Below are 17,298 nucleotides of genomic sequence, written 5' to 3'. Positions count from 1 at the left end.
ATGTTCAGGTTTGCTGTTACATCACTAATATAGTTAACAGTTAATTAAAGTGCAGTCACTTTCTTACCAAAATGGAATCCCAAAAAGGAATCAAAAGGGAGCCATCTGCTGACTATGCATTTAAAAAAAATTCAACTGTGTAAAAAATAAACTTGGGTGTAAATGTTTCATGCCATATAAATAGGCCCTTACAAAGTGTGATGCATAATTGTTCCTGTGAACTTTCACAGGGCGTGCTAAAAATTAGATGCTTCCATAACTGTTTTTCAGCAGAGATCTGAAAGATCACAAATACCCTTCTCATCTCACTGAAAACATGACTCGTCCCTGTCTCCTTACTCTAGTTCACAAAAAGGATTTGATACTGTGTTTGTCTTGTGAGGATATCACATGACAAGGACGTACCACAGAATTATGCTGATCAGAAAGACTTCAAGATAATTATCTACATCATCTTAGCTGAAAATTTCACCACATTTGATGTTATATATCTGTCAAAGACTGGTTAGTTCTTTAAGTAACAACAGGCTACATCACACATTACAAGGGGATTTTACAAGTGAGTGAAAGTCACTTACACATCATGCCCGCTGCTTTCTCACATTCGTACCATTTATGCATACATGCATGTTATACTTTATTAAGCAAATTACCTTCCACTGTGAAAGGCTGTCTACCAGAAAGCAATTTCCTTTCTTTCCAGACTTCCTCTGGAAACAGAAATTGCTAAAACTTGCACAAAACTTTCACAACACTTGCAACTGGACATTCCACAGAATGCTAAGGAGAAATGGTTACTTTGAAGCTGTTTCCATTGATTCAGAATGATGCTCTCAATTGACAGATGCTGTAATTGAGTGCTAGTTCTGACATTCATCTGACATTCTGCAGTTTCTTGATGAAAACTGAGATTTAAACTTGGTTTGCCAAGAGATTGGGCTGCTTCAGCTATCAAACCGTACAGCCAAACACATGGGTCAGAGCAAATCTGCATATTGTGTTTCATTATACAGCATAGCAAGTGTGTTAAGGAGCATGTGTGTGGAATGGGTTAATTAGTAAGGCAACGGTGTTACGTAATGGTTAAAGAACTGCTCGTGACCAGGCGATCACAGTTTCAGTTTCAAGGCAGGGCACTACTGTTGTACTCTTACTTAACCCTTCTTAATTTTTACTTACATGTGCGGTGCGTTACCTGCAAATATAAAATGCGTCCTGCGTCAGCAGCTACCTGCTAAGCAAACAAGTAAAACAGAGCATAATGTGCAGCACTCTTTTACAGCATCCAGTAATACAATACTATGTCCCTATGTTGTCCACCAATATTACACTCCACAGATGGGGACAGAGGCAGTGGGCCAGTTTTATTGTCGTGCTTTTGAATCTGTGGACATAGTTACCTTGTCACTGCCATCACAATGAGCACAACATAGAAAATGAACTTAACTCAAGTCTGAAAGCACTTTGAATGTACCTGCCAAAGACTAAACCCTGCTGCTACTAATTCCCCTCAATGAAGAATCGTCTCCGCTTTCATCTACATCATTTCCATTTCCTGAAATGTGGCATTGGTTACTATGACAACAGAAATGCACCGAGAAAGGTTGAGGAAAAAAATATTACCCTGAGAACTGGAATGGTCTGTGTCATTTTAGTTTTATAGATGTGACATTTTTGGCACAATAACATCACCTGCAAATGCTACCACTATAAGTTTAGATTGTGTCAAATTTAAGGATGGTCCTACCCACATGATGACTTATCTCCTCTTAACTACTGTTTTCAAGTCTATTCTTTTCTATTATTCATTTTACATGCTTGAATGTCTTTTTAATCTCTTTTGCCTATAATTTATGGTGTTAACATTGTATAATCAAGTAACACTCTAAGAGGAAAAAATATAAAAATGTAATATCAATACAATTGTTAATTGCTTTATTGCAACTAAGATTAAACTTATGTTCCCATATATTGTGAGTGTTCTGTAGTATTTCCAGTCTATTATGTTTCAACAGTCTCCTCTTGCCTCTTTCCAAGGTACTGGCTCATTACATTCAGTGGCATTGGTTACATGAGTACAGATGTATTGACCAAACAGTTAACCAGAATGATCCACATAGCATAACACAACAATAATAATGACAATGAACAATAATGACAAAATGAGTACTGTTTGAGCAGAATGAGCAGCTCACAAAGAGAATCTGTTATTGATTGTTCTAGTCTAGAGAATAGAGAAATTGCTGGCCTTTTAGGACGTAATTTACTTCCTCATAATTAATTCCGTTAGGGTAACAATTAGATGTATGTGAAATGGCTACGTGTTATATATTTCCTCATGAGAGCACTGTGCTAACCAAGCTGCAAGCTGCAACACTATTCTGTACTTTATGTCTATATATAACAGCTGGGAAAAAAAGAAGTGTGCTTGGGTAGATTATACGTAGCCTGTTTAAGCAGCTGGCGGTTAAAGCCCCATCCTGTCTGCTGCAAGCAGCTTCTGCATTGCAGTCTCACTTTACCCAGTCAGCCCGTTACTGTACTCTGCCCCCCGGTGCCTCTGCTCTCTGAGGGAAATGTGTGAAAGAGGAAATAATACGATCTGTTTTAAATAAGAAATGCGCAGGCTGATTTTCCTATCGCTGCCTTTAGTCAGCTTAGCCAGACAGAGAGAGAGAGAGAGAGAGAGAGAAACAGAGAGAGAGAGAGAGAGAGAGAGAGAGAAAGAGAGAAAGAGAGAGAGAAAAGGGGAACTCGCCATCAACTTCCCTCTGGCAACTGCAAAGCTGGCCTGCTGTTTCAGTCGGGTTGGGGGGGTTTAATTGGGGCTTTCCTTCTTCTGCATTGTGTAATTGTGTCAGAAGGCCTTACCAGGTCCATGGAGAGAAGAGGAGAATTCCACCCTGGACTTTGGAAGGGAGGGACCGCTCTGGCTAAAATCACAGCCCAGAGTCCTCTCTCTGTCGGCCACCCCCCTCCCCACTACCCCAAACTCAAACAGCCATGCCCTTGAAAAATGTTTTCTACGCACAGTGGTGGCAGCACATTGGGTAATGATAACTGGTTGCCCCTGTCAGAACCAAAGGGAGGTATTTAAAATATGTAGTGATAGAGGATTCAGTCATTTCCTAGTCCTCTGGGCCTCCTTTCTTTAATCTCAAAGATTTCCTGTCCAGAGCCTATTTTAAGGCCCTGTTTACTCTGAGTTGCTCAAACCAGGCCTGGTGCATATCCACTGAAGAGGCAGTGGAGAAAAGAGATCCCCATTAAAAAGTCTTGCACTGGATGGGAAACGTACATTGGAAACTACAAGAAATTTCATTACTGACAGAATAAATCCTTGGTGTCACAAAGGAAATTTTACCTTGGTCCTGTGTCCTCACCTCTCATGATGCCGCCAAATACACACACACACACACACACACACACACACATACCTACTGCCTGATTATGTGATTTTACAGTGTTTTTGTAGGCTTCATATAAGCTATTGGTACTTAACTATGGCTGTTCACATTGCATTGTCTTCCCTTGTACAATAGGCAATCCTGGAAATGAATAAAAAAAAGAAATAGAGGTTTTTATAATCCAAAGAAACAAAACAGGCCTGTCACAACACCAACATCACCATTGAATATTGATTTTAAAGACTCATTTTTTTAACAGGCTTAATGCTGATGAAGTCAGACAACATTGGTAGTTATAAATATCTTGCTAGATAGGAAATACTTTTGCAAGCATTCAACATTACATCATTTTAACAACACAAGCTGTAAGATGCGATATCCAGGTGATTTTCATATTTCACTATACCCAGAGGGCATGATTTTTGTATTTTGTTCTTCATTTGCAGAACACTCACAAGATAAGGACTTAAAAATCAGGCCAACATTGTGGTCACGCTAACAGGTGCACTATGCAGAAACCAACAGCCAAATTCAGCGTTGCCTCCATCAACAGTGACTGACTGGTGCACTTGACCACCAGACTGTTACTCAAAATTAACTTCACTGAACACCAACAAAACAATGCAATACACATTAAATGCCACAAATGGACTGATCCCGTCCTCCTACAGAAGCCACTGGCAAGGACAAAGGACAAGCCTGCACCTCCCACAGAGCTGGTGCCCTGATTTGCCTGAGAGTGATTTGGCAGTGAAATAATGGCAGGCTGTACCTTCAGCTGTGATGGACTCCCATAGATAAAGCTTTTTGTTTTCCCACTATCAAAACACCACCTCCTCTCGGCCCACAGACTTGTTTGATAGTAAAATAAGGTACCAGGACCTCTGCCTGCTGCCACAAACAAGGTAAATAACAGAGCTTTTTTATCTGAAAGTGATGCAGGTATCATATATGGTTATTGTGGAAAAGATTATATGAAGACTATATGACAACATGAGTCTATCTCTGGTTTAAAATACAGAGAGGTAGGATTACCTATGGGTGCCCAGACCCCTGTAGAGAGAGCTCCTATACAAATTCAGTGGTCTCTACTTAGTATAGAAGTATTTTTTCACAAAACACCCTCTGTAGTTCTGGATGATGCATTATTCTTTGAAGGAAGGCTCTAAGAAAAGCATTGAAAATAACTGTAGTTCTTGCACATGGCTTTCACAAAGAAGCCAGAGAGGAGCAGGACCTTATTAACACTAAAGCCTGAAGTACTTATGAATTTATTAAGGAGATTTATGATCCTTACAATCATCAAGCAGGATTTTAATTTACCAACATTACTGCTCGTTTCCTCCCAGGCTTGATGCCTTCTGTTGGGAAGCAAATTCTACAATCCTGGTATTAATTAGTTGTTCCTGTTGAACTCCAGCAGAAACTCCGCTTTGACAACCCATTTATCTATTCCAACTGTTCTAACTCAAGATTCAAGGCTACTCCCTTGGAGCAAGACTCAGTTTTACGCTGGTGGCGGAAATATGTTTATTCTGCCTGAGCCGGAGTTTAAACCCAAATGTCCCTGGAGTGCGTTCAGACACACACGGCCGTGTGCAGAGAGGTCAGGAATGTGTCCCTATGACCCCAGCCGAGCTGGAGTGAGCAGCGGGGAGGACCGGAAGAGAAGGAGCAAGGACGCCCGAGGTCTCGCTGACGGCGGAGGGGAGGGGGCCGGGAGGCGGAGGGGAGGGCCGAGTGGGGCCTGAGCTGTGCCAGAATGAGTCAGCTTTGGAAACTGCTCTGAGAGTGTCTCAACACGTGCAGTGAATGAATGCTGCCTGACCAGGTTTGAGGCTCAGGCGTGAACCAACCTGTGCGTCTCTGAATGCAGGCACAAGCAATTTAGTATCGCTCTGTGCTGGTGCTCGGGAAACACTGGGAAAGCCGAGCTGTTCTGGATGTCAAATGTTCAAACAAATATTCTTCTTGGTCCTTACTTTGCCTGTATGTTCAATACCTTCGTTTCCCCTCCAGTTTTTACTTTTTTTGGTACAGATTCATCCTCTTTGCCAGATGAGGCAAGAGTACTTATTTCTTTGAGGGAAAGGCATTGATCACCAATGAGGGGGCAATGATGTGACCGTATACAGTGCTCAGGGTTAAAAAAAAAAAAAAAACGTTGTTGAACCATTCCATTGTACATTCTTCAGCTACGTTCTTAGACACACAAATCAAATCACAATGGACTGCCTTGGTCGTGATATTTAATTGATCATCTGATGATACATAGCTAGAATACCTACATAAATCCCTAAACCTAAAGGTCACATTCAGTCATCACACACTAAGCAGTTGTGATTTTAAGGTAATGTCTCAAACTTAAATGAAATCAAATGATCATAGTCCAAGAAGTTCAAGCTCCCAACTAGATCCCGAGTAGCTTAGTGTTCACAGCGGTTGCCCTAAGAGCAAGCTGAGGTCTACGGCCTGGGTTTGATCTCATGCGTGTCATCAGCTGCCACACTGCAAAAAATCCAAATCTCACCAAGCATATTTGTCTCTTTTCAAGTCAAAATATCTCTTTACACTTAATATAAGACACAGTCACCAAACAAGCAAAATTTCCTTGAGCTACAAGGACTTGTTTTTAGACGGTGCATCTTGAATATCTTGTTTGGTGAAACTGTCTTGAAAACATCTTACTTTGAGTGGTATATCAAATTAAGCAAGGTTTTTAAACTGCATGACACAAAAACACTTCCTAATACCAGTTAAAAATGGATCAAAATTAGTTTTTTTCCACCTAATTTTAAGATCCCTTATCTTAAAAATGCTTAACTATAACACCTTATTTCAAGAAATCTTAACAAGTGTATTTTCACTAGTTCCATTGGCAGATTTTTTTCATTTATTACTAGCAAAAAACAGCTTGTATTAATTATTTTATTTCTTATTTTTGAAGGGCTATTTTCTGCAGTGCAGTGCCCATCCTCCAACAGGCTCTTGGCTCACTGTAGTGTGCTGTGTGCCTTGCAATCTGAAAAACAGTTGCTGTTGGTGTGCGAGTTTATCAGGGCACTGCATTCGCTCTGCACCAGCAACCTTACATGTGCGGCGCGATTGTCACAGTCAGGCGAGCACAATGTTCATTTCAGCGATATGATCGTGAGACTGCCTTCTGAGCAACAACATACAATTTCAAGGGCTTAGTCTGACCTATTTAGAGTAGTTTCAGACAACGCTTATGACACACATCACACAATTCATTTAAATCCAGCACATATTGATTTATTACATGGAAAAAAACTCCAAAAAACTTTATTTTACCCTGGTGAAAGGGTAACATTAAATGAATAAATAGTTGTAGTGATAATCTATCAGACAGAGCCTCCATAAGTAGTACATGTAGTTGGCACTCCAACAAGAGACATTTCCCAGCTTTGCACTCACAGATATTTTGCTCACCACTGTAACACTCACTGTACCTGGGAGGGACTTTGGTCTAAGTCTATGAATGTTATGTTTAAAAAAAAATACAATAGCTGAAGATAAAAGACAGAGGAAAAAGGACAACAATAAAACCATCTGTAGTGCCTCTCGAGTTACATGAGTCCAACTCCACCACTTAAGTTTGAAATGGAACTAAATTGACTGCTCCTTTACAGATGACAACAGTCTGAGACACTGGATTGGGCAGGCGTTAGCAGACATGTAAGGAACACCACAGACAGGCCTTTTGGAGGACCAGTTCCAGGGGCATCCTGCAATTTGTGCCGAGAGGGACCTTTGGCAAGCCCTGCACAGATATGGGAAAGAAGAAGTGCTATGTGTCTGGTTGAGAGCCCAGAATGGCACTTGAGTTTTTGGTCTTGAGTTTGTGGTTCAGGAGTTGGCTTGAAGGGAATCCAGAAAGAAACTTTGTTTATGAATGAGGAAGAGCGCTACACATGTGCTTATTTAATGGAAGACAAAAACTCCTTTCAGTGAGAAGTCTGCGAGGAGGGGCTGTTATGTGGCTGATGGTGAAAAGACAAAAACACAGGGAAGAGCAATTTGTTTGCTGAGACACAGAAGGGAAAGTGCTACTCTTATACACTGATCTTTCAAAAACTGCAATAGGTGAATATCAAGTCTAAGTGTTTGCCCTGCCAAGGACACACTCGTTGGTATACTCTGTTTATGGAAAAAACACACCAAGCAAACCACTGGCTTCTCAGTATACCATAATGACTCTGTGGTAACCCATGCATAGAGGCAAACTTTGAAATGAAATGTGATCCATCAAAATTTGACGGATAACGTAAAAGAGCTGCTCCTCCGAACGCCTCCCTCAGAGTTCCCACAATTCCAAGGGAAAGAGCGAGCAGTTTCCTTCCTCAGCTGCCTGCGCCTTTGTGCGCATGTCAGAAGTACTTGTCTTCGGGCGGCGTGATAACCGTCACTGCCTTGTTCCCAAAGTCCCAGAAGGCCGTCATGTGGAAGGCCATGTTGGAGAACACCACCACGTACTCACAGAGAGCAAAAAGCGTGTAGACTGGGAGGAGAGAGGAGTGAAAAATAAGCAAGTCACTCAAACATTACAACAGGAACTGTAGAGTTTCACACAGGAGTAAAAAAAAAAAAAAGCTTTATTGCCACACAACATAAATTATTGAGAATGATGGTATCTTTCTTATGTTTCACGAGTTAATGACGTAAAAAAAACAGGGACAATTTCAAAGCGAGAAAAGTTATGCATATCAGAACATTACAAAATGTGTCCAGGCTAGTGAAACAGCTCTGGGGAGATGAAACAGGAAAAAAGCAAACCTGAGACTGAGAATTTACACCATCAACCCTACCACTCCAGCTATTGCTAACTTTAAACTATATAGCTTATATGCAGATGTTAAACAAGGACTGTCACACCAGAGATGCGCTGATCCAAAGGCCTCCCCTTCACTTATTCTAGAAGGAAATCTGTGGCCCTTACTCAACTATTGGGGGGGGGCAGTGTAGCATATAGGTAAGAACCGCAGCTCATAACCAAAAGGTTGCTGGTTCAAGTCCCTGCTGGGGCATGGCTACTGTAACCTTAACCCACAATTGATTTAGTAAAAATCTGGCTGTATAACTTAATATGTAAAATTTGTAATCTATGTAAGCCGCTTTGGATAAGAGCATCTGCTAAAAAACAATAAGGGGGGGGGGGGAACATATGGGGTTATATAAAATTATTTATCAGGATAGAAGACATGCAATGAGATACAGGGAAGTCATAGGGAGCGGTAGGACATAGGCATGGGCTCTGCGAGAAAGAGAGATGCCATTATTGACAGATAAATAGATAGGGGGCAAAGGGCAAAGTAGATACAGGCAAAAGAGGGCACCAGTGCTGCACTTACTTCCTGGCTCACAGTACTTGTTGTGCTTCCAGTAAAAGCAGCCTGCTAGGGCACAGAAGCACATATTGAGGGCAAAGAGACGGATTTTGTAGTTGTACGATTTCTCCTCCTGGGGATGACACAGAATGATAAAACTCTGGTTAAAATCACATCCGGATTTTAGCGGTTCGCAACAACTAGATATTGACAAAATAAAACAGTGGTTGGGTCCCGGCCCATTCCACACTCAAGTCATATGCGATCTGTGCTTTAAACTAGTAATTTTAAAATAATAGTGACTTATATTTATGGACCAACTAACAAATATGACAAAATATCCTTCACAGACAAGAGGTTACCCCTTATTCAACACTAATCAGTCATACCCACTTAAAGCATGGCTTTGATCTCTGTACCAAAAGGTTTTTTAAGATATCTACATAGTTGTGATGCAACAAAGATAACATTGCGATTGGAAAAAAAAAATCTTATTGTAACCATATCAGCTGTGTTCTTGCAGCAGCAATATTGCCATTAGAAAATGAAAAAGCAGTACAAGGACCATAAATGCAACTAGCAAGTTTGGGTTAGCGTTTTTTTTGTATCTCGACTGTGACGTGCAGCACGCAATCTCACACTGTATGACTGTGTGCTAGCAAAAGCAGGCCAATGGGGGTCAATACAGCTCGCAAACACTGCACACTGGTTATAAATATCGCCTGTGCTGCTGAAGCATGCCACAAGAACCAACAGCCACAAAATAAGCACAACTTGTGATAGCACCTCTAAGATGCCGTCCCACCCTACATCTTGGTGCTTCTGGCTGCTTATAAATATGCATGATTTTTCAATATTCTCTGAGCTGTATCATTTCTGTTTCCGTGGTCACACATTCAGAGAGATGACCTCTCTGACGAACCTCAAGGAGTCTGCACGCAGCTAAATGAATTACAGCTACATTAGAGGAAACAGATGTATGATGACTTTGGTGCCCATGAAATAAGCAACCAAATACAGAAATCATCTGCCATGGTGATATCAGAAAAGAAATGCAGAGCTGGTTCAGCAGATAAAAGAATCTGACAGAGCGCGAGCCTACATCATGTAACAAGTGTGTCTGTAACATACACAATGCGTCAAAAACTGCATGCATGCATTCATGCCAACTCATTAATGTTAATTTCACAGGACCACAGGAAATTACTAGCGGTGCTGTCTCACTCTTCACACTCTGAAGACCCATTAATTGTTGTTCCAGTGTAACTTTTTTGTGCACATAAACCTCTGTGACAAGAAATGTAAAACAATGGGCCTAAGGACTTATCTGTAGCTATCGTGATGCAATTTTATTCCATCTTTTGCTAATTTTGTGTTTTAAAATGTTCAGATTAATTTCATTTTCTTATCTAGCATTAATATTATTATCATATTGTTGATAAGATAGGTGTGTAGTGGAAATCAGAATGTAAGTTATTAATTGTGTTTATTATACTACAGTATACTAGGTTAAATAAATTGTGCAGAAAGGCTTATGAAGCAAAGAAAATTCCAACTGATCTTCCTTTCTATCATAAATTAAACATTATCTTTTTTCATACCATAAAGCATTGATTATTGGTTCAGCAGCTCTTCAAGTAAAACTGCTGCCTGGGAACAGACTAGGTTTCTCCTTTGACCACATCCTTCTACTATACTGTTCCACTTTAAACTGTAACAACTGATCAATATTTAGTTTCACTTTTTTGGGTTTTCATCCTTATACACCCTCTTTTTCTACACACCAGGATTTTCAGTGTCTATGTTTCCTAAAATAGAGTTTATTAAACTAAATTACATGTTTATCTGGTTAGAAGCGGTCTTCACTGGCTTTCTAAATGCTGACTTGTCTCCAAACAATGGCGACTGAGGGGATCCTAAATGGAAGTCAGGAAGTGAGGCAGGGGGGAGGAAAATCAGGCATTTACAATGGGGCCCACTGGCTAGGTAAACCCTCACCCAGACCTACTTCTGCTGAAGAGTACTTGGAGGTCAATGCACTGGCATTTTTGTTTTGAATGAAACACGTTGGGACAACCAACTAGGTATGAAATGCTTGGCATCAAACATGTTTTAGATGGTGCTCACTGAATGGGCCTCTGTTGTTTGCCATTGTTAACTCCTCGGTGAGCTCTGATTTAGGCAAGTGTGTGTGCCTCGTGTGGGTGTGCATGCATGGCTGTATATATGTATACGTATACACAGACAATGTGTATGAGATGTTGGTGACTATAATCAGTAAGATCAGCACAACACAACTAGAAGTTGTACAGTAAATACATCTGGTCTATCCACTGCCAGAAAAACAAAGCTCTAGATTCTATTCTGTGATCTCACTCTCTGCAAAATAGTGGATGACAATAGATGTGACTGCATGATAAAACCACTTCATAAGGTGGAAATCTTGACTGTACAGACAAAGTTTCAGTTTCAGGGCAATTGTACAGACCTATGTTTGATATAAGCTACAGTCTCCTGTTACAAGAAATCTAGTTTCATCAACAATATTAAGTCCGCTGCACTAACCTAAATTTATAATTAGATTTCAAAATTGCACTGAATGCTTTAAACAGCATCAAGAAGACGTTTGAAGGTGGTCTGATTTTGCCGAATACATGGGATATTTAACCCTGGCAGAAAATCAAAGTTGAGCGAATTCTTTGATTATGAAAAAGAAGCGGGATGTTCGAAACAATGACAGTCTGGCTTGCTTAAACAGGAAGCTCTACCCTGTGCTAGCAGAAAAAACCAAACTCTGCAATTTCCACTCTTCTTGCTCAAGATGTTGCAACTCTGTACTCTCCAATTTGCAAATTTGAACAAACCACACAAGAAGGAACTCTTCTCTCTCTGTGAAGGCTGCTCTAAATGCAAAGAAAAGGGTTCGCCACAGTTTGTCATTTTGAGTTTCTAGCATACTCCACATCCAGCATGGATTACAATTCCCTTAGTTTATTTTACCATCTTGATTCCTAGGGTTGTTCTATGAGCAAATGAAAGTGAAATATACACAAACACAGCTTATTAGAGCCATTATCTTGTATAGCAAAGCCTTTCACTGGGGCTCCTTTTAAAATACTGACCCTGACCCCACCCCAAGACAACCTGAAACTAACTTCAAGTTCCACTTAGATAAATGATGATCACGGACACCCTTCTGGACAATTTTTCAGCAAAAAGTGCCCCTTAAAATAATGTTTCTCATATCATTGAGGAAAATGCATCTAGTGAGCTTGTGTAACTTTGTCACAAATCCACGTCTTGACGCCCTTTCTAAAGAGTACCTTGTTTCGAAAAGGATTGAAAAAATGTCCTGTGAGCAGAACTATGCAAACACAGTGGTGACTGCCAAGCAGGTACCAATGAAAATAAAACAGAGCTGATGTGGCAAAGGTCAAGGCTCCTTTCACACATGTCATGGGACCTTTGACACATTTGACCTTACGCTGTCTCGTGGGAAAAGTAACTGACAGACAGACAGACAGACACACACACGTACGAACATGTACGAACGTACGCACACACAGGCCTGCATACTCACACACACGCACACGTACGAATGCATGTGCAAATACACAAGCACACTTCCCATTATCTAATATGCCTTTCAACTGAACAGAGAAAGACAGAGGGGAATCCAGGAATATAAACTGATAGCAAAGTTATTAGCTTTACCCTTTTCAGCATCCTTAAAGAGGGTGAACAGGAGTCATGAAGAGAATTCTCCATAACAATGGTTAAATTGAGCCCGGTTTCATTCAGATATTTGACAGTATCTCCAATTCTGCTAACTAATTTAGTCAAACGTCATTCTCCTATCTTTGTTGCTGAGAAGTAACAAAAAATCCCTCTCTTACCAAGAGAAACACACCATAAACACCTATATACACAAATATAGAAGGTGCCTAAGGCAGTATAACTGCACTTACAGGTAAGGATCTTCTGTGAATGACTATAAAGTAGATATGCTGATGTTTCTTAGCCAATCCACATGCATGTGTCAAATCATAATTGGTGGGTCTGGAACCAGGAGACTGATTGTATTGTTAAAATGTTGACTATAAAGGAATGATAAATGTTAAAAATAACTATAAGATGAGTGACTTTCATTTTTGGATTACTGTATGAAAGGCTTTGGAATAAACTCAAATCAATACTGCCACACAGTGGTGAGACAAACAAAATACTCACATGGACACTGGCTCAAAATGAGTCAAACTGAATACAGGTGTTGTCACAGCGGATATTCCATATACAAATAAAACACATTTGTACATTGTACATATAAATACACATTAAACATTTCGAAAAAGCATCACTGACCACCTGCTATAAACACGTAATAAATAGAACAATGCCAACCTGGATATATCATGCATGAGGATAGAATTTTAGATATTACATACTGTATTACCTTCAGTTAAGTTTCAGATTCACATCCTGGAAGAGAGAGATAATGTAAAGCCACAACTACACTGGGAAATTATATCTATTCAGAAGGGGGATGATACAATGATAACCTCAACACCACACATACGGGAAATATAGAAAGTTGGAAATACTGTACCTCTGAACCTCCTACATACTTCTTAATAACATGCCACAGCCTACAGGTGATCAACATATGGACAAGTGCACTGGCGATGAACAAAATGAACCCCTTTTTATGGATACCTGTGGAAACAAAGATGGCCAGAGACCACCCATGAAGCAAGTCATGTATAGCTTACAAAAAAAAAAAAAAAACATAATCAACAAGGTAATCATCACTGTAAAGTCTAGGAAAAGAGTTAGACATGGAACATAGAATATCAATGGAACTGGCCGTGTCAGGGCTGTCACTGTGCTAAGCGCTCTTTTGGTGAAAATACCGTAGGAATTATCTGGTCCTTCCTCCTTTGCTGTCTAGTTTGCCATTACAAGAGCTCATTAATTAATGTGGCACAAACCCAGAACAAATAGTCTGCTTCCTTGATTACATCCAGGACTTATATACCAGTGCACCTAGGCTGTTTAACTGGGCCAGGGAGCAAATACGCGAAAGGTTACTTACTATACGTCTCGTTTGAGGACACATAGGTGAGCAGCAGAAGGCCAAGATTTTCGCTGAGGGCGCAGGCCAGGGCGAGGAAACTGAGCAGCATCTCGAGAAAGCGTCTGGTGAAGCGTGCCCGGTAGAAGCTGAAGTAGGCCGCTGCCACCAGGAAGCGGGGCGCTGAGTGCAAGCCAATGCAGAAACGCCAGATGTAACGCTCTGGGGTAAGGCTTATGGAGGCGCTGATGGAGGGGAGGTAGTTGGGAACCTACAACAACGAAAAAAAAAAAAAGTCACATTAGAACAAGTATGACCTCCTTGTTGGAATGTTTAGAACACTTTATTGGTGTGGCTGTACATGCTCACCTTGCAGTGGGTCTCTGTGGAGTCCTCAAAATGGTAATACCAGGAAATGAAGAGGCAAGAGGTCAAGCCGACCAGCGGCAGACATACCGTTCCAACAGTAAAGGAGGTGAACCGCAGCCTGAACAGAGGTTTGTCACGCTCCGGACCATAGGGACCCTCTAACATCCTGTCCATGAAACAACCACATGTGTTACTTTACCAAGATTTAGCAGAGACTCTTGTCCAGAACGACTTACATAGGTTACAGTTTTTCACATGATACCCGTTTATACAGCTGGATATTTACTGAGGCAATTCTGGGTTAAGCATCTTGCCCAAGGGTACAACAGCAGTGCCCCCGCAGGGAATCGAACCTACAACCTACAACCTTTCGGTTACAAGTCCTGCTCCTTGCCACTATGCTACACTGCCATTTAGTTACCATGTCTTAAAATTCCAACCCTCATCCCAAAATTTAACTGCTGAACAAAGTCAAGTATGAAGATTAATAGCCAGAAACCTAAACAGCAGTAAACCCTTGTTATATAACAACGTCTGAGGCCTAGGATAACAGAAAGATAAATGTTTGACACACCTGTGATTACGCTACCCATATAAGGTGTTTTACAGTAATCACGAAGTTTTTCCCCCACAGGTGTAAAATGGTTTGCACAATAATTGCAATTAATTCAAAACAAAATACACCGGACAGTATTTTATTCATTAGACAGGTACCTTGCAAGCTATGAGCCAGACGAAACTGTTCTCGTTTATGTTTTATCACCGCTGCCACGGGTGAGATGGTGCGGAAACCAGTTTTAAGAGGCTGAATTGCTACCTGGCCAAAATGAATACCTTAACATCATTAGCTATTTATTACAATACGCGTTACGGACAAAGAGTTTGAAATGCCACGATCATTTTTACAACGGAGGTAAACAACTAGGATTGCTAGTTTGTTAGCTAGATAATAGCGCATAACCTTAAATCCCCAACAAGCAGTCAGCTGAATAAATCCATATGGCGAACGACCGAGGGCAACATGCTAAAATGTACAACTGGAAAACAGTCAATCCTCAAATTAAGTTAAAGCGACAAACCATAACTATCTAACGGTTACCAATGTGTATCTTAAACTCTAATTCAACTGCTGCTGCCACAACTAGTCAACTCCACTAACTTCGTATAACCGGAAGAAAAGTACGTTTAAAGGAGAACCCGGAAGTATCTGATGTGTAACTGTGATTTGGCCTAGGTTTATGTCACTCTGAAGGGGCGGGTCTACACTAGCTATGGCGACTTTCATTGGTTCATTTCACAGATTATATAAGAAAGGGGGTGGGCGATTCTTAAACTGAACACGGGTCTGGTGGTACGTCATTTATGAACTTTTTAATGAGATGGTGTACACAATTGACTACATACATCAAATCACAGTTTTGAATTGGTGCAACGGACAGGTAGACTACTTGTTCTTGCACAAGTGACTACATGCATCAATTTACACGTTTGAACTTATAAATGGACAGATGGACTACTTTTTTATTTTTAAATGCCAAGATGCAATTGAGTTTTATAGTAAAAACATTTCTCATCATTCACGCTAATAATTTAGGACAAATTCATTATAATGCCTGATTGCCATACCACTTTTCTACCTCTGGTGTTAACGGTCATCTTTACCCCTAAGTTACAGAGATGGACCAATAAAAGTTTCTTCTACTTTTAACTTTACCTTTTAGTGTATCTCTCACCACTTCTATGAAGGTGGCACATTTCTTCTATCTTGGGCTCCAGCATACTGGAAAGGAAGTGGAGGATAATCAGCTGCTCTGAACCGGGCACAGAGACCCAAACACTGCAACGCAGCTTCTTGCTGAACTGTACCAACTGCTACCAATACGTCTGCTGGTGGCGCTCAAGCGCAAAACAGTGCCGCAGTTCCAGAGTAGGGAGTCTCACGTTAACCGGACAGGGAGTGCTACCTGTCAGGGAAAGATGCAACTCACATAGGTTCCCTTGTACATGTGATTCCCTCGGTTTGTGCATGCGTGGGGCATAGTGAAGAATAGAATTCTGGGAAATCAGTGACAGCACAGAAGGCAACCGCACCCTTTGTAAACAGGTCGCAAGTAAAACTCTTCTCTGCTGGGTTGCACAATTTATCCAATAAAGTTTTATTAAAGCTCTTGGCCACCGTCTTGAGAGAAAAGGGTCAGAATTACCAAGGGGAATATTTAAAATTAATGAATCAAGACATTTAGCGTGACTGACTTTGGCTCAAGAAATCATTTAATGAAAACTCAGACCGTCTTTTAATAAAAGTAAAATATGGGACAATTCAAATATTTATATTTAAGTTGTTTTGAAAACATTTACGTTTTTTCTTTTGCAGTACATTATTTTGTTTCAAATCAGGATGCATAATGCTAAAGAAAAGCAACATTGTTTTAAAGTAATCTTAACCGAACAAATATGAAAAGTGGTATATAGTGCCACCCATATTTACCACATGCCTGACGAAATACGAAAAAACATGATATAAAAGAGAAATCTACTCTGTCTTTTTTCGGTTTAAAATGTTATCCTTTAATGTTAATGTCTGAACAAAACTAAGACGTGTTATTACAAATGTTGTCACTTTACTGTTTACGAAATCATTCACGTTAATACTTGCGTCCTCCGCCGAGGTCAGTAGCATCTAATTTTGATATGATAATTTAGGTTCGCGTGCAAGGCTCAGGATTTGCCTAATCTTCTAGAGAACATAATAGACCCCGCAGAATAACATGCTATACAGTTCACATGCTTTGGTCTGTTTTTCTCATCGGCTTGAAGTGTGTGCTGTTCCGGGAGTGACCCAGTAAATCCCTCCGTTTCCCTGCTTGAGCGCTCCTTTTTCGATATAGATTTTCACGTCTCAGTTACCTTTGGGCACAAAAATGCTGACGTCTCCTCCATTGTAGAACTGTGTGTCGGATGTATACCGCCAACTGGGTTCTCCTTTCGTTTTGCTGTCTGCAAAAGGATTAGACATATTCGCTCTTTAGAAAAATGAAAGCATGGGGAATTCGAACTTCACTCCAGTTCCTAATCTGCATGAGATTTATACCAGGTACTGTATACA

General features: G+C 40.5%; 1 protein-coding gene across 1 annotated transcript; it reads right to left on the bottom strand.

Annotated features, from left to right (window-relative positions):
- Positions 1-6,764: 6,764 nt before the first annotated feature.
- Positions 6,765-15,325, bottom strand: LOC118783256 (post-GPI attachment to proteins factor 2-like). Its single transcript, XM_036537021.1, has 6 exons — positions 14,907-15,325; positions 14,193-14,358; positions 13,845-14,094; positions 13,359-13,465; positions 8,777-8,885; positions 6,765-7,926 (listed from the first exon to the last, which is right to left on the bottom strand). Exons 2-6 carry the CDS (start codon positions 14,355-14,357, stop codon positions 7,796-7,798), a joined length of 762 nt encoding a protein of 253 aa, XP_036392914.1. The 5' UTR covers position 14,358; positions 14,907-15,325; the 3' UTR covers positions 6,765-7,795.
- Positions 15,326-17,298: the final 1,973 nt, after the last annotated feature.

The sequence above is a fragment of the Megalops cyprinoides genome, chromosome 9 (genome assembly GCF_013368585.1).
Source record: "Megalops cyprinoides isolate fMegCyp1 chromosome 9, fMegCyp1.pri, whole genome shotgun sequence".
NCBI classification, from domain to species: domain Eukaryota; kingdom Metazoa; phylum Chordata; class Actinopteri; order Elopiformes; family Megalopidae; genus Megalops; species Megalops cyprinoides.
The sequence above is the reverse complement of the archived record's forward strand: the minus strand, read 5'-3'. Positions and strand labels throughout refer to the sequence as shown.